This window comes from Trachurus trachurus, assembly GCF_905171665.1.
Source record: "Trachurus trachurus genome assembly, chromosome: 4".
Taxonomy (NCBI): Eukaryota; Metazoa; Chordata; class Actinopteri; order Carangiformes; family Carangidae; genus Trachurus; species Trachurus trachurus.
In genome coordinates, this window is record NC_139898.1 from 35,587,178 (window position 1) to 35,614,677 (window position 27,500).

Genomic DNA, 27,500 nt, shown 5'->3' on the forward strand with positions numbered 1-27,500 from the left:
CCTCCTCTTCCTCCTCTTCCTCCTTTACTCTCCTCCTCTCCCTCCTCTTCCTCCTTTACTCTCCCTCCTCCTCTTCCTCTTCCTCTCTCCCTCTCCCTCCTCTTCCTCCTTTACTCTCCTCCTCTTCCTCCTCTTCTTCCTTTACTTTCTCTCTTTCTTTCTCTCTCCCCCTTCCTTCCTCCTCTTTCTCTCTTCCTCCTTTACTCTCTCCCTCTCTCTCCTCTTCCTCCTTTACTCTCCTCCTCTTCCTTGTCTTTCTCTCCCTCCTTTTCTTCCTCCTTTACTCTCTCTTTTTTCCCCTCTCCCTCCTCTTCCTCCTTTACTCTCTCCCTCTCTCTCCTCTTCTTCCTCTCTTCACTCCTTTACTCTCTCTCTCCTTCTCTCTCCTCTTCCTCCTCTTCCTCCTTCCTCCTCTTTCTCTCGTCACTCCTTTACTCTCTCCCTTTCTCTCCTCTTCCTCCTTTTCTCCTTTACTTCCTCCTCTTCCTCTCCCTCTCTCCCTCCTTTTCTTCCTCCTCTTTCTCTCCCTCCTTTTCTTACCTCTTTTCCTCCTCTTCCTCCTCTCTCTCCTTCCTCCTCTTTCTCTCGTCACTCCTTTACTCTCTCCCTTTCTCTCCTCTTCCTCCTTTTCTCCTTTACTTCCTCCTCTTCCTCTCCCTCTCTCCCTCCTTTTCTTCCTCCTCTTTCTCTCCCTCCTTTTCTTACCTCTTTTCCTCCTCTTCCTCCTCTCTCTCCTTCCTCCTCTTTCTCTCTTCACTCCTTTACTCTCTCCCTCCTCCTCCTCCTCCTCTCCTCCCCCCCCCCCCTCTCTCCGTCTGCAGAGAACAGAACCAAAGTCTTGAGCCATGAGGTCGCTACTGGGGTGAAGCCTCCTGATTGGTCGGTTCGGCTCTCTGCCCCCTTTCTGATTGGACGACAGCCGGGGGCGCTGTGATTGGCCGACGACAGCGATCCTCAGTTACTGTAGCTCTCAGAGCAAATCAATAATTTATCAGTATTGATCAACCTGCAGAGGAGGAAGAGGAGGAGGAGACGACAGAGGGAAGGAAGAGAGGAGGAGGGAGGGAGGGAGGAAGAGAAGAACAAAGAAGGAAGAGAGGATGTGAGGAAGGAAGAGAAGGAGGAGAAGAGGAGGAATGAAGGGAAGCAGGAAAAGAGGGAGAGAAGGAATCGGAAAAATAGTTGTAACAAAAAAACTTCTCTTCTTCAGATTGTGATATTGACTGAGTGTGTGTGTGTGTGTGGTTGTGTGTGCGTGTGTGTGTGTGTGTGTGTGTGTGTGTGTGTGTGTGTGTGTGTGTGTGTGGTTGTGTGTGTGTGTGCTGTCATCCATTAGAGAGCTATAATTATGCTAAGTGAGGCAGCGCTGCGATCAATACGGCAATTCATCAATCAGACTCCGCCCACCAACAAAACACACACACACACACACACACACACACCGTCTCAATCTGACCACTGACCACACACACACACACACACACACACACACACACACACACACGCATCTGCATTTCTATTTTAAATCAATATTTATCGATCAGTTTTAACTCTTCATTTCCTCTGGAGAAGAAAAGTTTATTTTCTTTTATCTTAATGACAAAAAAATGTTTAAAAAACTACAAATTCAGTCCTGTTTTTTTGAGACAGAGTGACGCCTCTTCCTGCAGAGACAGTCTCTTCTTCTTTATCTTCTTTTTATTTACAGTTTATCTCATTTGACCCTTTGTTGTTGGCTTTCTGATTGATTGGTCTGCTGATCCACCAATCAGAGCGCAGCGTTCTAAAGTTGGACGACCCTAGGATGAAACTACAGTAGATAGGTAGACAGCAGTTTGTTCAACAGGAACTACTTTTTAAAGCTATCAGTAAGCGATCCGGTGGTTTTGGCTAATGCTGCGTTCCAGGCAGGCTTTTGAAACCGTAAATTACAGCTTCAAGTCACAACTTACGACTTTGTAGCGTTCCAGGCAACCCACTCGTGTTTCTCCGACCTGTTTTACCTGTGAAAGTCACTATAACGGCCACTCGTAACTGCATTTCCTTCTGTTTAGCAGACACACTTTTAGCTCTGTCGACACTTTTTCCTCCGCTGATAAAAGTCCTTGTTGAAGCCGAGACGCTTTCAAAATAAAAGCTTGAATTTACAGTAACGTCAGCTATTAATAAAGAAATAAAAGCGTGGCCTTAAAGAATGCATTCATAGAAACACTCTGTTCATACTAAAGGCAATTTACACTTTATTTATTTATTTTATTTATTTGTCTGTTTATTTCGGGCATGTCAATTAAATCATCATCATCACACTTCATCTTACACACTAAAAACACCTGGGTTAAAAAATAACCCAATTTTAACCCAACTGCTGGTTCAAATAAGGACCAACCCCCTTTTTGGGTTAATTTTAACCCAACAGGTTGGGTTATTCTTTTTGACCCAACTTTTGGGTTGAATATTCAACCCAAAAGTTGGGTTATGCTAACTACAACATTGAGTTATTTTTACACCCTTAACCCAATGAATGGGTTAATCACTAAAAAATAACCCAATTACTCGAACAACCCAGGAATTGGGTTAAATTCATAGCCTATAACCCTGAAAATGTGTTACACTCTGGAAAAATAACCCCAAAATTTAACCCAACACCAATAACTCAGAAATTGGGTTACAGAGATAACCCAACATTTTTTAGTGTGTATGTTAGTTCAAATAATACAATACACATGGCTGAAAGGGAAAGCGGAAGAAGCTAAAGCTGATCTAGTCCCGCCCCCATTACCCACAGAATAAAATCTTCATCATAATCTTTTCTTTTTCTTTTACTTATGACATTTTGACAGAACATGTTACAGCAGTAGGTCGTATACAGAGCTGCAGTCTGATTGAACTGTTTAGAGGTGAAAGTTTGGTTTTGCAAGAAGAGTCTGAGGTTTTGTGAACGTAGGCAAGGCAATTTTATCTGTATAGCCCATTTTCACCACCAGTTTGTCTCAAAGGGCTTTATTACATCCCATCATAACAACATCCTCTGTCCTTAGACCCTCACATCCACTGAGGAGAAACTCCATGGAATGTAGCTTGAAAACAGTTTATAGAAAAGGAGAGCAGCTTCTCCTTCTGTCTCAGAGTGACGCCTCTCGTCTCAGCGAACGTCTTTTAGGGTTTCTTTTCTCTTTGACGACGTTTAGGATCTTTGAAATAGACGTTGTTGTGTGTGTGTGTGTGTGTGTGTGTGTGTGTGTGTGTGTGTGTGTGTGTGTGTGTGTGTGTAAAAGATGAATTGATTCTCCTCTTTGAAAACCTTCGTCTTCATCTTCATCGTCGTGGTGATGATGATGAGGAGCAGCCAGAGGTCAAAGGTCAAACTGACTCTGGATCGTTTCCAGTGGAGAAGCTGCAGACGGGTGTGTGTGTCTGTTTGTGTTTGTTTCTGTGTGTGTGTGTGTGTGTGTGTGTGTGTGTGTGTGTGTGTGTGTGTGTGTGTGTGTGTGTGTGTGTGTGTGTGTGTGTGTATGTGTGTGTGTGTGTGTGTGTGTGTGTGTGTGTGTGTGTCTGTGTGGCGTCGGCCTCTTTTGTTCTGGCGCGAGGTGGCGAGTGGCAGCCGCTCAAAGGAAACAACACACACACACACACACACACACAAGCTCCAAAATGGTTGCCAAGGCTTTAAGATGGCTGCCAGACACACACACGTGCACGCACACACACACACACGCACACACACACACACACACACACACACACACACACACACACACAGGCCAGGGGACGACTCTCTGTGTTTGTGCGACAGAAAATGTTAAAAGTGCGTTTGAAAATGTGAAGAAGTCTGTGTGTGTGTTTATACGTGCGTGTGTGTGTGTGTGTGTGTGTGTGTGTTTATACGTGCGTGTGTGTGTGTGTGTGTGTGTGTTGCCGTTGGCAGCAGCTCCTTGGCAGCGGCGGCTGGTTGTGCGTCCAACAATGAGACGGGATTCTCTCTCTCTGTGTGTGTGAGGGCGAGAGACATAGAGAACACATGGAGAGAGAGAGAGAGAGAGGTCGGCCATCTTTATAAAATGGCGTCGTCGTCTGGTCGACACAACGCTTCATCTGCTGCTCAGACTCTTTATTAAATCTATATAATTTATTAAATTATCTTTATTTTACTTATATAACAGGAATGAAACACACATGAAAGACACATACACATTTACACACACACACACACACACACACACACACACACACATTTACAACAACGCACACACACGCATGCACGCACACACATTTACACACACGGTATTGAGACCGAGTCGTGGCGTCAGAGTTCGATCAGTGCTGTGTGTTTTAGATTTTGTTTTCTGCGACTGTGTGTGTAAATGTGTGTGTGTGTGTGTGTGTGTGTGTGTGTGTGTGTGTGTGTGTGTGTGTGTGTGTGTGTGTGTGTGTGTGTGTGTGTGTGTGTGTGTGTGTGTGTGTGTGTGTGTGTGTGTTGTGTGTGTGTGTGTTTGGCGAGCGGCCGTGCCAGAGTTCAAGATGCCAAGTCGAGGTCTTGATCCTCCAGAGCTGCTGGGAAACACAACACACACACACACACACACACACACACACACACACACACACACACACACACCTCCCTCTGTTGTGTGTGTGTGTGTGTGTGTGTGTGTGTGTGTGTGTGCGTGTGTGGCAGCAGAGTATAAATATATTTTTACGACTGTGATAAAAATAATAATTTCCATCTGTTAAAACGTTTCTTTCTTCGTTTTCTTGTTTTAATTAAAGAGAAGAAACAGAAATAAAAACACAGTAAATGTAAAATGTTCATTAATTATTATTTTATTTTATTATTATTATTTTATTATTATTTCATTTATTAGTTAATTAGAATGAGACGTCACATTAATGAACATAAAAACATAAAAACATGTAAATGTTCCTGATTGAAGCAAAGTGCTAATTTCTCATAAACATTAAAACAGTTCAATAACATTACACATTTACACATAATAATAATGTAACGACACAAAGACACAAAAAGGCAAAAACACACTGACAAACACGTTATTATTGATTATTGATTGATGATTATTTTGGTTTTATTTAGAGCAGCGCTGGTCTTTAAACATCTACAATCATCTACATCACAGATTCTCCAATGTAGCTACAGTGGTTATTAAATAAAATAACATAAAATAAAATAAAAGGGTAAAACAAACGATCGATTGATTGAAATGTTTATTTCATTTCAAATACATAATTAAAAAAGACACTAAGACAAAACATTTAAACGTGATAAATAGAAATTCATATTTGAAAAGGAGTGAGAAGAAGTAAAACTTATAGACTTCCACCTCGTCTCATTAAATAATGAATAATTAATTAACCTAAACCTGTCGTATGTTACAAAAACATGAATATCATTTACATTTACACCTAATACAGAATTTATGTGTGTGCATGTATGTTATTTTACAGATATGAAATTCCCAAGTTATTTTTTAATTTTCTTTCTGATCGTTAGTTAGTGTGTTTGTGTTAGTGTTTAGTTGTTGTCCCGTGCTCTCATTGGTCTGTGTTCTACTGTGTGTGTGTTTGGTTTGGGAAGCGTGAATCTGTCTTATTTTGAAAGGAGCAAACAGGAAGTGATTATTTAAAAGCTGAATTGTGTTCGATATGTGAAATGAATCTGAATTTGACCTTTGACCCGATTGATCAGAGTCAAACTGATCGGTCAGTTCCCTGATCGGTCACAGATTAAATAATAACACAAACTGGTTATTATTATATTATGTTTATAATGATTAAATTATTCTAATCATTGTTTGTGTGTGTGTATAAGTGTGTGTGTGTGTATATATATATATGTGTGTGTGTGTGTGTGTGTGTGTGTGTGTGTGTGTGTGTGTGTGTGTGTGTGTGTGTGTGTGTGTGTGTGTGTGTGTGTGTGCAGTAACTCACTCAGCTGATTTGTTGCCGTTATAAAAATGAATTCATCTCATTTCATTAAAAGCTGAAACTGAACAAGTTGCTGCATCGATCCACTGGTGTGTGTGTGTGTGTGTGTGTGTGTGTGTGTGTGTGTGTGTGTGTGTGTGTGCGTGCGTGCGTGCGTGCGTGTGTGTGTGTGTGTTATATTTTGGCGGGAAGCTGTGGACGGTTCCAGTAAAAACAGGCCGACGTGTCGTCGTCGTCGTCGTCGTGGTGACGGAGTTTGACATGTAGCTCTCTCTCTCTCTCTCTGTAGTGTTGGCAGGTCTCTCGCCCCTCACTCTCTCAGCCAATCAGAGAGAGAGAGAGAAAACACAGTTCACTAGAGAGGGAGAGAGAGGAGAAAGAAGGAGGGAAAAGAGAGAGAGAGGGAGAGAAAAAACATAATTGTAATGTTCTAGGCTTTGTCAATAAGCTGCCTTGTCGTGCCAATAAAGCTGTTTAAACTGAAAGAAGAGAGGAAGAGAAAAGAGGGAGAGAGAAACAGGGAGAGAGAGGGAGAGAAAAGAGAAAGAGATGGAGAGAGAAGAAGAGAAAAAAGAGAGAAAGAGGGAGAGAGAAGGAGAGAAAAAGAGAGAAAGAGGGAGAGAAAATAGAGAGAGAGGAGAGAAAAAAGAGAGAAAGAGGGAGAGAAAAGAGAAAGGGAGAGAGAAGGAGAGAAAAAAGAGAGAAAGAGGGAGAGAAAAGAGAAAGAGGGAGAGAGAAGGAGAGAAAAAAGAGAGAAAGAGGGAGAGAAAAGAGAAAGAGGGAGAGAGAAGGAGGGGTTTGATCTGTCAACATTGAACATTTTTCAAAATAAAAGCCTTAGAGAATCAGTGACATCAGACTGTGATCGTGAGTCACTATAACTATAAGTTGTGTAAAGTAACACACAATGATTCATTCACCGTTGGCGATGTCATTATGAAGGTTTGTGGAGGCGTTTTGAAGTCTGAGTGGCTGTCAGTCTCTTTTAGACTACAGATGTATGTAACGTTTACCAGGTCTCATCATTTCACTCTCCCTCATATATCAGACTAACTGTTGAATAACACAGCAGCCTCCATGGAGGAACTGCTCGTTGGCCACTCCAGGTGGGTCCCACAGTAACTGGGAGAGTATTTTACTGAGAAGTGACCAAGGGGGCAGTTGTGGGTGTGAGAAGTGAAGCTGCAATCCCCTCTTCTTCCTCTGGGGGCTGGTGTCAGAAAGCAGCATTCTCCATAGACCCCCATGTTAAAATCACCCACTTTACATCCTCAATAAACATGATCAAAGCCTGGTGTCAGAACATTTTCTGGTCTCAACCGATAGTTTCTACACACTAAAAAATGTTGGGTTATCTCTGTAACCCAATTTCTGGGTTATTGGTGTTGAGTTAAATTGTTGGTTTATTTTTATTTTAACCCAATAGGTTGAGTTTTTTTTTGGACCCAACTTTTGGGTTGACTTTTATTTAACCCAAGAGTTGGGTTATGTTTAACTACAACATTGGGTTATTTTTAACCCAACTATTGGGTTGAGCAAGCACCTTTTTACACGACCCAATAGTTGTGTTAAAAATAACCCAACGTTGTAGTTAAAAACATAACCCAACTCTTGGGTTAAATAAAAATTCAACCCAAAAGTTGGGTCAAAAAAAAAAAACTCAACCTGTTGGGTTAAAATAACCCAAAAAAGGGGTTGGTCCTTATTTGAACCAACATTTGGGTTAAAATTGGGTTATTTTTTAACCCAACTGTTTTTAGTTTCTACCCCCGCACACACTCTGAGGGGGTTATAGTTGTTGTGCAAAACCTGACTGCGTTTGACTACTAACACACACTGCTATGTGTCGCTGCTCTTCTCATTTTGTACGATTCAGGCTGTCATCCAAAAGACGGATTAGACCAAAAGATTGGTTATTAAAAAACATGCAGATTCTTAAAGGGATAGTTCAACATTTTTGGCAAATTGGCGCCACATCATCATCATCATCCTCCTGTTTTTTTTTTTTTTTTTTTGTCACTCTCTCTCTTTTCTGGGAATCCTCCAGGGAAACAGAGTTTGACTTTCTCACAGAGAGAGAGAGAGGGGGGGCAGAGGTCTCTCTCTCTCTCTCTCTCTCTCTCTCTCTCTCTCTCTCTCTCTCTCTCTCTCTCTCTCTCTCTCTCTCGGGACAAACGACAGAGAGACAAAAGTGTTCATGTTGCTGTAGTTAGTAACGTGTGTGTGTGTGTGTCTGTGTGTGTTTATCTCAGCGTGTCGATGGCGAGGGGGCGGAGTCACAACTTATTTCAATGTTTGAGGTTATTTAACGGCAGTTTTTCAAAATAAAACCGTTGTAAACTTTTATTTTGAAGCCAGTGAAGAGAAAGAGAGAGAGAGAGAGAGAGAGAGAGAGAGAGAGAGAGAGAGAGAGAGAGAGGAAAAGTTAATCTGACGTTTTATTTTGAAGGTCAGGTTGAAGTTGGATGCAGAGAGGACAGAAGGAGAGGAGGAGGAAGAGGAGGAGGAGAGGATGAGGAGGAGTAGAGGAGGAGGAAGAGGAGGAGGAAGAGGAAGAGGAGGGAGAGGAGAAGAGGAGTAGAGAAGGAGAAGAAAGAGAAAAGGGGGAGATGACCCTTCAAAATAAAAGTGGAGCCTGCAGCGGTCGAGGGCTTTTACTTTGAAGGGTTTGGTGAGATGCTGGAGTGTGTTTGTTTCTCACGCCTCATTAGCATATTTAATTAACCCGGGGGGGGGGGGGGGGGGGGGGGGGGGGGTTAGAGGGGGGGGGGGCAGTGTGTGAAAGTCCCCCCCCCCACTCACCCATCAGCCCCCCCCCTTGCCCCCCCCTCCTCCTGTGGTTGCCGTGGTTTCAGCCTGATGCTCATTGTTTTAAGCTGCTGAAGCGAACAGACACAGTGAACAGTGTGTGTGTGGGGGGGGGGGGGTTAGAGGGGGGGTAGTAGTAGAGGGGGGGCTGGGGGCAGGTGGGATGGACGGGGGAGGGGCGATGGGGGGGGGGGGTCACTGTAAAAAGTTCATGTTAGGAGAAGTTAAAACATCTGATCAGGTTTCTTTTTTTTTTTTAATTAACGTTTTTTATTGATTCCACATATCAATATTTAACATTTAACATATACAATTTTCCAACAGTTTACAACACACAGACAGTTTTCTTACTTAAAGGGATAGTTCACCCAAAATTGAAATTTCTCTGAGTTACAGGGGGTCTCGGCGTAGCAGTGCATGTCCATATGACGGTTGCAAATGGATACCAACTGTCTTCGTAACAAAAAGACACACCAAAAAACATCCAGATACCTCCATGCTGCTCGTATGTAATGTCCCTCTTGTATTGAAGCCCCGAAATGAGAAATTGTCCCGAAAAAAATTACTGTAAATAAGTCTATATTTCAAGCTTGTTTGTAGCGGAAGCTTCTTGAAGCTCCTCTTCCCAGTTCGTCAAAATTTGGACGCTTGAAATATAGACTCATTTAATTTTTTTGAGTGAAATTTCAATTTTGGGTGAACTATCCCTTTAACTTCTCCTAGTGTCGATGTGACCTCGTCTGGGTTTTTGTCGCCTTTTCCCTTTTCTGCTTGTTAATCTCAAACACACACACACACACACACACACAGACACAGTTTTCTTACTTAACACTTTCCCGTCATGAATGAAGCCCCATAATAACTAAATGCAGCGTTGCCGTGGTAACGCCGTCGCTGCTGCTGCAGCTCGTCGTCACTTTGTTAACGACATTTTATCATAATTAAAAAAAGTTTGTGTTGTGTGTAGCTGCTGCTGGACGTCCCAGTGAAACTCTGTTCATCCGTCTCAGCCCGGCCCCTGAGTCTGAGTCATGGGGGGGGAGGAGGGAGGAGGGGGGAGGAGAGGAGAGGGGGATGATGGGTAATATTTCTTCCACCGCCCGCCGCCTATTTTATCTGCAGCGCGGCCGATCGATGCTCCTGAAGCCGCTAAATCATTTGTAGGAGCGGGAGGGAGCTGCATCGCCGGGCAGAGAGCATGCTGGGAAATAAACAGAGGGAGGGTGAGGGGGGAGGGGGGGGAGGAGAGGAGGGGGGAGGGGGGGTAGAAGCAGCTGTGTTCACTCTACATGTCTGAGCTCTGGTCTACACACACTCTTTATTAACGCATAGAACTTATGGCCTGAGTGTGAGCTGTGTAATGTTGCTGTTGACTGAATGTGTCTTTTTCCATACTGTGTACGTATGATGGTGCTGTATAAATAAAGTTTTTTTGTTTCTTTTTTGTACTTTATTTTTATAGAAGACATAGAACAAACAGCTGGTCACCTATCCACCACTTTCCGGAGAACGACGCTGGGTGTCGCCATGACACTCCATTCATTACATTTTAGATTAACGTTAGCTGGGCTAACCGTTAGCTGTTAGCCGTTAGCAGTGTCTTAAATGACTCAATAAACAATAAACGCTCCATGAAAATAATATATTTTCTCCAGCGGATATCCTGGTTCCAACATGACTGAGCTAACTGGAGTAGTTTCATGTCGTGTCCCACAACGGGAGGGTTTTAACAGCTGACGTCCTGCTGTTAGCTTAGCTGCTGCTGTTAGCTGTCAGCAGCAGCGAAGCTAACGGCTACGACAGCCATGACTAGTTGCAGAGGCGTGCACACAGAAGTGGTGGTGTTTGTTCGGTAATTTGTTTTCTAGACTTAACAAACATCAGATTAGTCAGGGCGGTTTTGGCAGCCCGGAGCCCCCACATTTGGTACCTACACCGGTGGCTAACGCTACCAGTTAGCCGCTAACGCTACCAGTTAGCCGCTCGCTAGAATGCTACTACGGGGTTGAAAACCGACTTCCGTTGTGGTGCGACGCAATGGATCATGGGAAAATAAAGTGGTGGATACATTCATTCAAACGTTATACTGGTTAAGTTACAACTACAATGACGGCTCAATGAGCTTCTCTTGTGGACGTGTAGCTACACAATCCATTTCTCCCAATAGTGCAAATATTTATCAGTTAACGAAAAGGTCATTCTTTCCATATTTTGGATATTAGTCAGAATATTGATCCAGTCTGACTCTGCTGGAGGTGTGGTGTGGTCTGCAGCCAGCTTCCAGTTACTGTTTTCTTACTAGCTGCTAATAATATTGGGCAGCTATAAATAAAGTTTTACTTACTCACTCACTTACTTTACTTGACTTAGTTGAGTTGGGTGTAGTTTTCTTTCCTCTTCTGCGTGTTGCACCTTTAGTTTCTCTGTGTTCTGAGTCTCTCTGAGGAGATGAAAGTGTTTTCATCAATCAATCAACCAATCAAAAACTTTATTTATCCCCAAGGGGCAATTACTGTAAAAGCAGCAGGTGGAGCAACAAGCTTACTGTAAGTTAAAAACCAAAACAAAGAAGATAAATATAAAATAATAAATGAATAAATTATCTCTAGACAATAACACACAGTGTACGTCAGGTGTCTGAGTGGATCAATAACCAGATGATTAACTGATATATGAACTATAATGTATTCATACTGAACCGCTGCAGTTCATACGGTAGCAACGGTCAATAGAGAGAGTGTGTGCAGCTGCAGCGTCACTGTGTGTGTCTGTGTGTGAGTGATTTACGCTCTCTCTGTTTTATTGCTTCACTCTGTCGGCTGCAGCAGGTGGAGAGTGTGTGTGTGTGTGTGTGTGTGTGTGTGTGTGTGTGTGTGTGTGTGTGTGTGTGTGTGTGTGTGTGTGTGTGTGTGTGTGTGTGTGTGTGTGTGTGTGAGAGAGACCAGGTGAAACCCAAGTCTTGTGGTATGGAGATCAATACAGCATCACACACACACACACACAGACACACACACAGTATAGTAGCAGTGTGTGTGTCATTGAGCCGCTCTGTGATTCACTCGTGGAAAATGAGAAGGAATGATGTGTGTGTGTGTGATGATGATGACGTCACGTCCAGTGTTTCTGTTTACACTGTGGCGTGGAGAGTCAGAGAACCAGACTGAAGCAGCAGCAGCAGAATGCAGCCACACTGCAAAAACTCTACATCTTTCCAAGAATATTTGTCTTATTTCTAGTCAAAATGTCTCATTTCTAGTCAAAACTAATCTCTTTCCACTTAAAATAAGACTCATCACCTAAAAATTAACTTGTTTTTAGATCATTTTCACTTGTTTCAAACTAATTTTCACTTGAAATAAGTAGAAAAATCTGATAGTGGAGCACAAAAAACATTTTCTACTTATTTCAAGTGAAAATTAGTTTGAAACAAGTGAAAATGATCTAAAAACAAGTTCATTTTTAGGTGATGAGTCTTATTTTAAGTGAAAAGAGATTAGTTTTGACTAGAAATTAGACAGTTTTACAAGAAATAAGAATTTACAGCCTAGATGAGAGTTAGTAAAGGAGGTTGTACTGTACGTGGGTCATCCTAGTGTCATTTTCCCTGTTAAAACGGTTTTCCATGGAGTTTTTCCTCAGTGGATGTGAGGGTCTAAGGACAGAGGATGTTGTTATTATGGGATGTAAAGCCCTTTGAGACAAACTGGTGGTAGAAACAGACTCTCCACTGATGGAGTTAACAGGATTACTGCTGGTTTGACTACAACTCCTTCAAAGACTATGTTACTAATGGTTGAGATCTGTGTGTGTGTGTGTGTGTGTGTGTGTGTGTGTGTGTGTGTGTGTGTGTGTGTGTGTGTGTGTGTGTGTGTGTGTGTGTGTGTGTGTGTGTGTGTGTGTGTGTGTGTGTGTGTGTGTGTGTGTCTGTGTGTGTGTGTGTGTGTGTTTCCTCCAGTTGTTGCTCGTCTCTTCTCATACATGTGTTCATCTGTTTTTTTCCCTCCAGAAAGCAGCAGCCAATCAGAGAGCCCCAACCAGGCCAGCGACTCAGACATCAAGGAGCAGCCGGAGAACGGTGAGAAACACACACACACACACACACACACACACACACAGACACACACACAGCTGTACGTGTTGTAATCTATGAACACACACACACACACACACACACACACACACACACACACACACACACACACAGCTGTACGTGTTGTAATCTATGAACACACACACACTGACTCAAGGTGACCTGTGTTTGACCCTGGTGGTCAGACGGAGAGAGGCTGTGGTTGGAGCACACACACACACACACACACACACACACACACACACACACACACACACACACACACACACACACACACACACACACACACACAGATTGTTTGTGTGCGTGTGTGTGACAGACTTTTAAGTGTATGTGTGTTGATGGATGTCAGAGTGTGTGTATGGGAGAGGATATCCTCTCTGGTTTTATCTGAGTGTGTGTGTGTGTGTGTGTTTGTGTGTGTGTGTGTGTGTGAGACCTTGACCCTGGGGCTGCAGCTACGTGCCGGTAGACACACACACACACACACACACACACACACACACTGGCTCCAGCTGGCAGTGATTATCCTCGTTGGGAAACAGAAGCTTCCACTTCTCAGCTGCTTCACTTCCTCTGATACTGGTAGTACTCTTAATACTACTACAGTACTGCTGTTAATACTACTGTTAGTACTAACAGTATTAGTAGTAGTAGTACTAACAGTAGTATTAAAGGGGAATTGCCGTTTTTTACAATCTGGACCTTATGCTGCGTTCCAGGCGACCCATAACTCGTGTTTTTCCGACCTGTTACCTGTGAAAGTCACTATAACGGCAGTCAAACTCGTAACTTCCGACCCGTGAAGTCGTACCAGATCGAACTGGTACGAGTTCACGGGTTGCCTGGAACGCACCGTTATTTCTATCATAAAATCCGATCATTTCCTCCCCCAGATAACTTTGGTGTCATTCCAAGTGGTTGTGATGAAATGAGCTCCAGCCGAGAGCAGGGGCGTCTTTAGGATTTTGAGACATCCGGGGCTTAGCCCGGAAGAGTGACACATGCAGTATATGCGCGCGCAGAGCGCGCGCCGAAATTTTTAGGCATAGAGACATTCTCCATCATTGGTGAAAAAGGTGAAAACGATGCAATCCACAGATCATCAAATGAATGACCCATTTTGAATTTAGTTCTATGTACTGACATTAGCTAGCTACGTAACAACACATTGTGTTTCCATTTAACACATTAGCAGCTACAGTAAAAGAGGCAGGCTGTGCGGGATCCCTGTCTGCTAACTAGCTGCTATCATGCATGAAAAAGAAAATAAACAAGATGGTTCGATGTTATAGCACATTAACTTCAGCAACTTTCCCCTCTAGAAGAAGCCCAAACTTAGTTATTTCTAGGTACACAATTCTCACACCCTACAATTGCATTTACAGATGCCAATAATTACAGATTGCTTTTTTTCTCATGTAATATCAACCAGAGCAATATCAACTAGCTGCTAGCTAGCTAACGTTAGCTACTACCCTCTTGTAGTTCCAGCTGCAACACTCTTTTCGAAATTATACATTTTTACATAATTTCTATTCCCATTACCTTTTTGATTGCTGACCACCTTTGGGGGAAAACATGGAAATCTTTTTTGTAGCATCTTGATACACTTTAGCTGCTACTAGCTACCAAAAGACAGCTGCAGCTTGCTGTTGTCAAACCTGCCTGCTGTCAGGTATTTGTTGTCAAGTTAAATGCGCCGCTGTTTTGGGTGAATGACGTCAAGTGCGACCTGGAGGTGTGCCAAAGCCAAAGTAGTGGCTTTTTAAAAATATAATTAATTGTTACTCAAACCTGTCCAAAAACACTGTTTTATCGAAGCATCAACATAAGATAACCGTAGTTTGAGGATGTGATCTTAAAAAAAAAAAAAAAAAAAAAAAAAAAAAAATTTTTTTTTTTTTTTTTTTTTTTTGAAAATTAATATTCGGGGCTAATTAAAAAACATCCGGGGCTTTAGCCCCGAATGTTTTAGCCTAGGGACGCCACTGGCCGAGAGGCGCGTATATCCGTATAATGGAGTCTACAGGGCAGCAGAATGCAGCCTCTAAATAACACATTATCTGCAGAGAAACTCCTTCATTTCACCAATATTTAGTTGTGATAGGCTAGTGCTATTCCCCTCTGAGTCCGGGGTTAGCTGTTATCGACATCCGGGGTCTGTAGGTTGACCTACTGACCTCTGACCTGGATGATGTCATCTCTGAGCGCTGGTGTATCACAACTAAATATTGGTGAAATGAAGGAGTTTCTCTGCAGATAATGTGTTATTTAGAGGCTGCATTCTGCTGCCCTGTAGACTCCATTATACGGATATACGCGCCTCTCGGCTGGAGCTCATTTCATCACAACCACTTGGAATGACACACATGACAATATGTTGCTATGGTGATGACGGCGTAACTCCGTGGCGGTGGACGGCAAAAGTTAAAATATTTTAACTTTAGGCGGTGTTGTTGTTTGCCGTCGACAGCCTTCTTTGCCGGCCTCCCCCAAGTTTTTCCGTCGTTCTCTCGTTCACTAAAATGACGTCCGGTAGCTAGGCCTGGGACGATAATACATTTAGCTGGACGATATATTGTCCCACAAATTATTGACGATAAACGATATTATTGACACTTTTTTTTTTTTTAGAACAAATTAACAACTAATATAATAATAATATTTCATAATAATGCAAGGAGACCCTTTTAAATGCGATAAACTTTTATTTCTCATGAGTATTTTTTTAACCATTGTAATTGGAATGACAAGAACTTATAGCTACTATCCTAAATAAATAAACAAAAAATAATAAACAGCTCTTCTGTCCAATAACGTTACACACCTGAAGCTCCACTTCTCATTCAAACAAACTAATGTGACTTCCACAGATGTAAGATTTCATCAATGAGACTAGCAGTTATCTCCTATAAACTATTAAACCAGCCGACGGTAAACCTCTAAAAACCTGCTGATACGTTTTCTTAGTCGTTTTCTCCCCCAATGACGGAGGTTGACCGGCCCGTGAGCTGCTGCAGACCATAATACATCCATGCTGCAGACCATAATGCTGCAGACCATAATACATCCATGCTGCAGACCATAATGCTGCAGACCATAATACATCCATGCTGCAGACTGTGGGAAGCCCCGCTCCTCCTGCTCGCTGCTACCACAGTAGCTCCAAAAACGTCGGAGGAAATCTCCTAACAGGCGATATGTGGATAAACTGACCACAGACTGGGATCTAAACTGTGACTTTCTCGCATGAAAAAATATTAAAACTTTAAAAAGTGACGTGTTAACAGCGCGGCAGCAAGAATTACGGTAAAATAGCTTTTAGCTGCTTAGCTTTACAGCTAGCGCTGCCGGTTGCTGCCAAATGCATTCTGGGAAACAAAGATCCTGGATGACTGAAAAGAGGGTTCACTCCTTTCATTCTGCAAAACAAACGGCCCAGGTGCTGAGACCGATGCAGAGTGAAGCCTCTTGTCATTCAGCCTGGTTGGAGGCCAGAGACCAGGAAAACAAATACGTGCGCATGCACATGGCGATATATCGAGGCCGGAAAAACTATCGAGTTCATTTTCATTTATCGTGCGATTAATTGATTTATTGATTATCGTCCCAGGCCTACCGTCCGGTCTGCCGTGTTTCCTTCAGGAGAACTGAACTCCAGACTCCATGTGACTGCAGCATAACAGTTGTACTGACAGTAGTACTAACAGTACTACTACTGTTAGTACTACTGTTAGTAGCTGTTCCTATGGATACTTCTGATGTTGGCACTGTTGGTCTCTAATAGTAGCCTACTAAGATTACTAATAGTACTAGTAGTAGGCTAATAGATGTATGAACTAACACTCCTGCTGCTGCTGCTGCTGCTGCTGCTGCTGCTGCTTCAGTAACAACCATCAAAGTCATAGTCAAAGATATCTTTATTATCCCCTGGGGGCAGTTTGTAAACCAAACACATCTCCGCCCACACCAGTAGCCTACGCTACGTCTTCCCCAGAATGAGGGAATAAATTAACTCCATAAAATGCTTCTTTATAAAAGAAAAATAGATGTTTATCCACCACTTTATTTTCCCATGATCCATTGCGTCACACCACAACGGAAGTCCGTTTCACTCTGCATTCTAGCGAGCGGCTAACTGGTAGCGTTAGCGGCTAACTGGTAGCGTTAGCCACCGGTGTAGGCACCAAATGTGGGGGCTCCGGGCTGCCAAAACCGTTTTGACTAAATCTGATGTTTGTTAAGTCTATAAAACGAATTATTGAACAAACATTAGGCTACTATTTCTGTGTGCACGTTTTTGTAATTAGTCGTGGTTATCGTAGTTGTTAGCTTTGCTGCTGCTGACAGCTAACAGCAGCAGCTAAGCTAACAGCAGGACGTCAGCTGTTAAAACCCTCCCGTTGTGGGACACGACATGAAACTACTCCAGTTAGCTCAGTCATGTTGGAACTAGGATATCCACTGGAGAAAATATTTTTTAAGACACAGCTAACAGCTAACGGTTAGCCCAGTTAATCTTTCCGGTGGAATCGAGTGTCATGGCGACATCCAGCGTCATTCTCCGGAAAGTGGTGGATATAACATACTAATAATCACTGTTCAATGATCAATACAGTGATTGATGTGTGTGTCTGTGTCTCTGCTACAGGTCACCTGGGTTTCCAGGACAGCTTCGTCACACCGGGAGTCTTCACCGTGGCCGAGCTCGTACGAGTCTCACAGAGTAAGTTCCCTCTCTCTCTCCAGTAGAGCAGTGATTGGATTGTTGCAGATCTGTCATCGATAGTGGATCTAATGTGATTCCCCCCAGACGAGACGCACGCACACACACACACACACACACACACACACACACACACACACACACACACATACACAATAAATCTCATTCTACTTAAAATCAGACTCATCACATTAAAAGCAGCTTGTTTTTAGACACTTTTTACTTCTTTCAAGCTGATTTTCACTTGAAATAAGTAGAAAAACCAGATTGAACCGGGTTTACATCGTGTTTCCTCCTGGTGTCAAACATCGTCTCGTTATTTATGACATCACCTGTCAGCAGTGACATCATCAGCCCCGACCAATCAGCTTCCTCCCCTCTCTCTGTCGCTCTCTCTCTCTCTCCGAAGTCATTTAATAAAAAGGAAATATCCGAGAGAGAGAGGGAGGCGGAGGAAGAGAGAGGGAGAGAAGGAGAGAGGGATGAGATGAGATGGACGTGTGATAGACAGAGAGAGAGAGAGAGAGAATGAAAGAGAGAACGAGGGACGAGTGACCTTTAAAAAGTGCCGACATGCAGGAGAGAGAGAGAGAGAGAGAGAGAGAGAGAGAGAGAGCGCAGTGGGATCTATATGAGTCTGTCGATCGGCCACCGCTAACAATAGGAGATGTAAAGTGCCTGTCAGCACACACACACACACACACACACACACACACACACACACACACAGAGACACACACACACACCCCTGATCAAAGAGTCATTGATCACACACACACACACACTGCTTGATCAGATGCTGCGCTATCTCACACAGTCACTTAATCACACACACACACACATTCTCACTGCAATAGTGTGTGTGTGTGTGTGTGTGTGTGTGTGTGTGTGTGTGTGTGTGTGTGTGTGTGTGTGTGTGTGTGTGTGTGTGTGTGTGTGTGTGTGTGTGTGTGTGTGTGTGTGTGTTTGAGTGTGTGAGGAGGGCTCTCACACACTCAAACACACACACACATTGACACACACGCCCGTTGAGAGGAAGTGAAGTGTGTGAATGATCCACAGTAACTGCAGCGTTAGAGAAACTCACAACTTCACTTCAACAACCAGGAAGTTCCTGTTGCTGCATCACTTAAAGGGATAGTCCAACATTTTGTCAAATTGGCCCCATTGCCATATAATAATCCCTATAGTCATAGCAGTAGGTTCGTTACCTTTAATTATTGTCGGTGCAAGCTATTTTTAGAACGGCGGAGCAGAGCCGTGAGCTGCTCAGAGCTACGCTACGGAGGCTCATTATGGGATTTCTTGGTTTCCCTCATCAAACTCATCAAATACACAATCCAACAACTCCACAACGCTCTGGTGGACAAGTTGTGAGCTGCACATTCACCACGCTATGAGATAATAACACAACGTTACCACACAGAGTTGTTTTAGAGGGAAATACAGAGACTGTTGATGAAAAACTGTCCCTGAAGGCAACACGCATCAGAGGTTTAGCATGACTGCAATGGGCCAATTTGCCAAAATGTTGAACTATCCCTTTAACGTCTCGTTAACGTCTCCTAGACTTAACGTCTCATTATCTCTGTAGATCTGTAGCTTTGTATCTCTGTAGATCTGTATCTCTGTAGATCTGTAGCTTTGTATCTCTGTAGCTTTGTATCTCTGTAGATCTGTAGCTCTGTATCTCCTTAGCTCTGTAGCTTCGTAGCTCTGTATCTCTGTAGCTCTGTATCTCTGTAGCTCTGTATCTCCTTAGCTCTGTAGCTTCGTAGCTCTGTATCTCTGTAGCTCCGTAACTCTGTATCTCTGTAGCTCTGTATCTCTGTAGCTCTGTATCTCTTTAGCTCCGTAGATCCGTATCTCTTTAGCTCCGTATCTCTGTAGCTCTGTATCTCTTTAGCTCCGTATCTCTTTAGCTCCGTATCTCTGTAGCTCCGTATCTCTTTAGCTCCGTATCTCTGTAGCTTCGTAGCTCTGTATCTCTGTAGCTCCGTAACTCTGTATCTCTGTAGCTCTGTATCTCTGTAGCTCTGTATCTCTTTAGCTCCGTAGATCCGTATCTCTTTAGCTCCGTATCTCTGTAGCTCCGTATCTCTTTAGCTCCGTAGCTCTGTAGCTCTGCATCTCTGTAGCTCTGTATCTCTGTAGCTCCGTATCTCTTTAGCTCCGTAGCTCTGTATCTCTGTAGCTCTGTATCTCTTTAGCTCCGTAGCTCTGTATCTCTGTAGCTCTGTATCTCTGTAGCTACTTATATCTTTAGCTCCGTAGCTCTGTATCTCTTTAGCTCTTTAGCTCTGTAGCTCTGTGGCTTTGTAGCTTTGTAGCTTTGTATCTCTGCAGCCCCGTGGCTCTGTGTTCATTGCAAAGAGCAGGAACTCTACATTTCCTGTTTCCTCCCTCTTTAATATTTTAGCTGCGAGGAAAATAAAAAATGTGTCTGTGGTGGCACCGAGCTGCTCACACACACACACACACACACTATGTAGGTAGAGTATATATATTCATGTACACACACACACACACACACACGGGCAGACACAAATGTATTCACAGATGCACACACCCTTTCTCTGCTCGGTGTGTGTGTGTGTGTGTATTGTGTTGGTCAGCAGATTTGCAGCGATGCGGCTCTGGAAGAATCACTTATAGATTAGAGTGCAGGAGAGTCCACTGTGTGTGTGTGTGTGTGTGTGTGTGTGTGTGTGTGTGTGTCTGTGTGTGTGTGTGTGTGTGTGTGTGTGTGTGTGTGTGTGTGTGTGTGTGTGTGTGTGTGTGTGTGTGTGTGTGTGTGTGTGTGTTATTGAGACCAGATAGCCGTTCCAGGTTGTAAGTTAAAAGCTAATGTACCTGAAGGGTGAGTGAGTGTGTGTGTATGTGTGTGTATGTGTGTGTGCATGTGTCTGTGTGTGTTTTCCACAGGTTGTGTGTGCGACAATTAATCAATTAAATGTTTCAGAGAGCAGTGAAAACCATCTTTTATACTTTATACATCTATTGAGACGAGTTATTTCTATTAGACCCACGGAGACAGATGAGGGGGTTGGGTGAAGGAGTGTGTGTGTGTGTGTGTGTGTGTGTGTGTGTGTGTGTGTGTGTGTGTGTGTGTGTGTGTGTGTGTGTGTGTGTGTGTGTGTGTGTGTGTGTGTGTGTGTGTGTGTGTGTGTGTGTGTGTGTGTGTGTGTGTTGAGATATTTGGCCTGAATCGACCAAAACAACTAATCGATTGTCAAAATAACTCACAATTAGTTTCCTATCAGTCAACTCAGCAGTGAACTCATCATGGCAGTAGATTTAGTCTTCAGTCTGGTTTCACTCAGACAAAAAGAGAAAGTAAAGTTATTAAAGGGATAGTTCACCCAAAATTGCACTGATTATCTACTCACCCTCATGTCGACTAAGGTCTGGGAGAAGTTTCCTGGTTCGTCCAAATTGGACCAGGAAGAGGAGCTTCGAGAAGCTTCCGTTACAAAACAAGCTTGAAATATAGACTTATTTAATTATTTTCGGGACAATTTCTCATGTCAGGGCTTCAATACAAGAGGGACATTACATACGAGCAGCATGGAGGTATTTGGATGTTTTTTGGTGTGTCTTTTTGTTACGAAGACAGTTGGTATCCATTTGCAACCGTCATATGGACATGCACTGCTACGCCGAGACCCCCTGTAACTCAGAGAAGCCACAGAGGACTCTGAAACTTCTCCCAGCCCTTAGTCCACATGAGGGGGAGGAGATAATGAGTTGAGAAATTTCAATTTCGAGTGAACTATCCCTTTAACTGATATTGACTAATTGAAGTATTTCACAAACTTTGGGCCAAGGGCCAAACTAGAGTCAGACTAGTTGTGAGTCTGTTGCTCTTCATCCTCTTCGTCCTCATGTGTCAATTACACACATGACGCAACTACACAACTACACCTGTTATACTCACGTGTGTGTGTTTGTATGTTTGTGTGTGTGTGTGTGTTTGTGCAAGAACAATCTTATTTAAGAGAGTGAATGCACACACACACACACACACACGTACATAGGGGTCTGCAGGGGTGAGTGGAGCCTATAGCTTTACCAGAAGATGAGAAGTGGTCGGGGGGGGGGGGGGGGTATTGAACAGAGCACACACACACACACAGCAACACACACACACACACACAGCAACACACACACACACACACACACACACAGCGGGTGACCTTGGCGTTGTGCAGCCATTACACAATTCACTGGCAGGCCAATCGAATCTCTCTCTGTCGATCAATATCCTATTAAAGCAGCACACAAAGAGAGAGAGAGGGGGGGAGGGGGGGAGAAAGGGAAGAGAGAGAGGGAGAGAGAGAGAAAGGGGGAGAGGGGGGAGAGAAGAGGGGTGAGAGAGGGAGAGAAGAGGGGGGGGGGTGTAGGTTAGTGTAGGAGTTTTGTATCAGATGTAATTGGTCAGTTCAGTATATTAGTGCCGACTGGATTCTGACTTCTCCTCCTCAATCATCCCTCCTTCCTTCCTCTCTCTCTCTCTTCCTGTCATCCTCTCATCCTCTCTTTTTCTCTCATATTCCCACCACCTCTCTCTCTCTCTCTCTCTCTCTCTCTCTCTCTCTCCAACTTCATCTTCTGTCGTTTTTTTTCCACATTTGATCCAGAAACCTTCTGCAGCAGCTTTTTCTAAAAAGAAAACTACAAAACTCTCAGACTCTGAATCAAACAACGCTCCCCTTCTCTTCTTCCTGGTTGTAGCTACACAACTTTACCCAGATGCATTGTGGGATAAAAACAAATCTCATGATACCTTAAATAAGACCTATCATATTAAAAAAAAAGCAGCTTGTTTTTAGACACTTTTTACTTCTTTCAAGCAGATTTTCACTTGAAATAAGTAGAAAAATCTGATAGTGGAGCAAGTTTTTCTTTCTTATTACAAACACAAAAAACTTGCTTCACTGGCAGATTTTTCTACTTATTTCAAGTGAAAATTTGCTTGAAACAAGTGAAAATGATCTAAAAACAAGTTAATTTTTAGGTGATGAGTCTTATTTAAAGTGGAAAGAGATTAGTTTGGACTAGAAATGAGACATTTTGACAAGAAATAAGACAAATATTCTTGGAAAGATGTAGAGTTTTTGCAGTGTTTGAACCAAATAATCGATTTTCCTGAATAGATAACAGGAGAAGTTACAGAATGTCCCTTTAAAGAGCCCAATAATCAATAATCAGCAGCTGTAAAGAGTTCAGATGAACCAGCTCCATGTTTATTAATGACACATGTGGAGAAAACAGCTGCAGCTCTGTGACTCTGAGACACTTTGATGTCTATAGACACTTGTAACAAGCTATACACACACACACACACACACACACACACACACACACACACACACACACACACACACACACACACACACACACACACACACAGCGATGCGTGACTGCAGTGCCAGGGGCAACACACACACCTTGGCACTGACACAAATCTCTCTCACACACACACAGTCGGTTCTCTACAGTGTGTGTGTGTGTGTGTGTGTGTGTGTGTGTGTGTGTGTGTGTGTGTGTGTGTGTGTGTGTGTGTGTGTGTGTGTGTGTGTGTGTGTGTCAGGAGAGCTGATATTAGACGTAAGGATTTGGGGGATTAAGTCGAGATGATGGCATAACACTCCCACTGCACACACACACACTTACACACACACTCATCTACAGAGAGCGCACACACACACACACACACACACACACACACACACACACAGATAAGAAGGCAGATGACCCACTTGGCACCTTCTAGTACCAACACACACACACACACACACACACACAGCGATGCCGGGATGAAAAGATGAATAAAGCTGGAGGCCTCATCCATCCCTCCTTCCTCCTGCCCCCGTCGCCCCTGGCAACACACACACACACACACACACACACACACACACACACCTGGGGATGTGCCAACACCATATGGGCAGCGCAGCACAAATGGCACAAAGACGTGTGTGGTAATTTTAATAATAATCACAACAATAATAATGATGATGATGATAATAATAAATCTGAGCAGAAAAATGAAATAAAACATTACAATAAAACATTAAAATAAACATTAAAAGCTGCAGCAGAAAACAGAGATAAAACTACCAAACAAACACAGTTATTGTTATTATTTGTAATGAATGGTTGGTTCTTCTCCTTCTTCTAATATTCTTCAAAGATTCACACAGTTTTAAAAGTTAAAATTCAATTCAATTCAGTTTTATTTGTCACTTTGATGAGAAAGCGTTTGTTTAACGTGGCAGTGAGAAGCTGTTCTCCCTGTCGTGTTGTAGCTATGCAAGGATTAAAAGAAAGAAAGAAGGGAGAGACATGATTAAAACAACATAATAAATCTAAAATTCTAGTTAGCAGTTAGTTAAAACAGTGCAGGTGCAAACATCCAGATATGTTGATTTTAATAATATAAAAATACCTGTATACATGCAAATATATACACTGCACATTCCTCTTTCTCTTCTTTTTATATATATATATATATATATTAATTGCCATTGCACTTTTTTATTTTTTTTTATTTACTACCAACCTTTTTGGTTTTAAATATCCTATCCTTAATATCTTTATTTATGTTACGCAAATGATCAAAGGTACATACTGTAAGAATTTCCGTGACAATAAAGTCAAGTTAACAACTTAACACTGACGCTGGGGTTGGAGCGGACTATAACCTCTGGTATGTTCAGCTTGTAACATGCAAAAAAAGAACTCATAACTTTCAGTTTAGTCTAGTTTTATTATTATTATATATATTATAAAAGACGAAACAGATGAGTTTATGATTAACAGGGAAAATCCCACAGAGACAGAGAAAGAATGTCACTGTAGCTGTATATTTAAGCAATATTACCCGAGAGGGTGTGCTGCCTACGCTGTGATAAGGCTTTAGAATAGTAGCCGTGGTATATGCTCATTATACCACGGTTAACAACCAATCAGATCGCTGGATTTCACCTTTATGTTTTATAAATTACTGATATATAAGTGACAGATAAAGAAGCTTTACCTTCACAGTTGAATGCAAATCAACAGTTTTACACCTGAGAGTCAGTTTAAACTCTGTTCTACTGTCACGGACACGATGAAGCTCATCTACCACCGGAGAGAGGGTGTGTGTGTGTGTGTGTGTGTGTGTGTGTGTGTGTGTGTGTGTGTGTGTGTGTGTGTGTGTGTGTGTGTGTGTGTGTGTGTGTGTGTGTGTGTGTGTGTGTGTGTGTGTGTGTCTCAGACTGCAGGGCAGAGAGAGAGTGAGTAGTGATAGAGCGATAGAGCTGCTCACGGTGCTGAGCTCAGCAGAAAACTACTGTCAGTCCTCCTCCTCCTCCTCCTCCTCCTCCTCCTCCTCCTTTCATCCCATCACGCCATCATGCTCTCTGTCAATAAAGCGATGAAGAGGAGGAGGAGGAGGAGGAGGAGGAGGCGCGGGGCTAGACGGATGTCCAGGTTGAAGCAGATTGCTCCTTTGTTCAGCAGGATTTTCACATTGAAGCATTTGACAACAAAGACGTCGGTGAACTGCCCCCTCCTCCTGCTCCTCCTCCTCCTCCTCCTCCTCCTGCCCCCCCAGGGAGGAACTACTGCCCCCCCAGCAGAGGAAGAGATAGAGAGAAGTGGAGGAGTGGAGGAGGGTAGATGGCAGAAGATGGACAGATCAGAGAGGGAAGGAAAAAGAGAGAGAGAATAGAGTACAACTTGTTTCTCTTGTAGAAGCTGCTGTCGTTCACTCTGTTACATTACAATACAACCTCCTCTCCTCTTTCCTTCCATCCTTTCCTCCTCTCCTCTCCTCTTTCCTCCCATCCTTTCCTCCTCCCCTCTCCTCTTTCCTCCCACCCTTTCCTCCTCTCCTCTCCTCTCCTCTTTCCTCCCATCCTTTCCTCCTCTCCTCTCCTCTTTCCTCCCACCCTTTCCTCCTCTCCTCTCCTCTCCTCTCCTCTCCTCTTTCCTTCCACCCTTTCCTCCTCTCCTCTCCTCTCCTCTTTCCTTCCATCCTTTCCTCCTCTCCTCTCCTCTCCTCTTTCCTCCCACCCTTTCCTCCTCTCCTCTCCTCTCCTCTTTCCTTCCATCCTTTCCTCCTCTCCTCTCCTCTCCTCTTTCCTCCCACCCTTTCCTCCTCTCCTCTCCTCTCCTCTCCTCTCCTCTTTCATCCTTTCCTCCTCTCCTCTTTCCTCCCACCCTTTCCTCCTCTCCTCTTTCCTTCCATCCTTTTCTCCTTTCCTCTCCTCTCCTCTCCTCGTTCCTTCCAACCTTTCCTCCTCTCCTCTCCTCTTTCCTTCCATCCTTTTCTGCTCTCCTCTCCTCTCCTATCCTCTCCTCTTTCCTTCCATCCTTTTCTCCTCTCCTCTCCTCTTTCCTTCAATCCTTTCCTCCTCTCCTCTCCTCTTTCCTTCCATCCTTTTCTGCTCTCCTCTCCTCTCCTATCCTCTCCTCTTTCCTTCCAACCTTTCCTCCTCTCCTCTCCTCGTTCCTTCCAACCTTTCCTCCTCTCCTCTCCTCTCCTCTTTCCTTCCATCCTTTTCTGCTCTCCTCTCCTCTCCTATCCTCTCCTCTTTCCTTCCATCCTTTTCTCCTCTCCTCTCCTCTTTCCTTCAATCCTTTTGTCCTCTCCTCTCCTCTTTCCTCCCACCCTTTCCTCCTCTCCTCTTTCCTTCCACCCTTTCCTCCTCTCCTCTTTCCTTCCATCCTTTCCTCCTCTCTCCTCCTCTCCTCCTCTCCTCTCCTCTTTCCTCCCAACCTTTCCTCCTCTCCTCTCTTCTTTTCTTCCATCCTTTCCTCCTCTCCTCTCTCCTCCTCTCCTCTCCTCTTTCCTCCCAACCTTTCCTCCTCTCCTCTCCTCTCTTCTTTTCTTCCATCCTTTCCTCCTCTCCTCTCTCCTCCTCTCCTCTCCTCTTTCCTCCCAACCTTTCCTCCTCTCCTCTCCTCTCTTCTTTTCTTCCATCCTTTCCTCCTCTCCTCTCTCCTCCTCTCCTCTCCTCTTTCCTTCCATCCTTTCTTCCTCTCCTCTCCTCTCTTCTTTTCTTCCATCCTTTCCTCCTCTCCTCTCTCCTCCTCTCCTCTCCTCTTTCCTCCCAACCTTTCCTCCTCTCCTCTCCTCTCTTCTTTTCTTCCATCCTTTCCTCCTCTCCTCTCTCCTCCTCTCCTCTCCTCTTTCCTTCCATCCTTTTCTCCTCTCCTCTCCTCTATAGAGAATAGAGTACAACTTGTTTCTCTTGTAGATGTCGTTACGTTACGGGGTGTTCCCACCAAACGCGATGAAGCTTCATCGCGCGTCGAGATTACATGTAAAGTCAATGCAAACACGCGATTTGACGCGTCATCGCGTTTGGTGGGAACACCCCGTTACAGAACACAGCATGTGAACACTGATCCAGGATGCCCCCCCCCCTAGGGGTCACATGATGTATGATAAGTAACCATGGTAACCATAGTAACCATAGTAACATGTCTCTGTCTGTGTTTCTGTGTGTTAGCGCCCATCGCCGCCGGCACCGGTCCTAACTTCTCATTGGCCGATCTGGACAGCTCCTCCTACTACAGCATGAGTCCTGGAGCCATGAGGAGACCGCTGCCCAGCACCTCGTCTTCTAGGTAGGTACACACACACACACACACACACACACACACACACACACACACACACACACCGCTGCCCAGCACCTCGTCTTCTAGGTAGGTACACACACACACCGCTGCCCAGCACCTCGTCCTCTAGGTACACACACACACACACACACACCGCTGCCCAGCACCTCGTCTTCCAGGTACACACACACACACACAAACGCTGCCCAGCACCTCGTCTTCTAGGTACACACACACACTGCTGCCCAGCACCTCGTCTTCTAGGTACACACACACCGCTGCCCAGCACCTCGTCTTCTAGGTACACACACACAC

The 27,500-nt window shown here is 43.8% G+C and overlaps 1 protein-coding gene across 1 annotated transcript in view; it reads left to right on the top strand.

Moving 5' to 3' along the window:
* The window catches only part of nfia (nuclear factor I/A), a gene marked incomplete at its 5' end in the record, with an annotated part of 236,095 nt that overhangs the window by 159,270 nt on the left and 49,325 nt on the right, over positions 1–27,500 (top strand). The window contains 3 exons of the mRNA XM_083969584.1: positions 12,762–12,823; positions 17,493–17,567; positions 27,074–27,191. Of these exons, the coding sequence (XP_083825710.1) occupies positions 12,762–12,823; positions 17,493–17,567; positions 27,074–27,191 (255 nt within the window). The remainder of the gene's footprint in view (positions 1–12,761; positions 12,824–17,492; positions 17,568–27,073; positions 27,192–27,500) is intronic.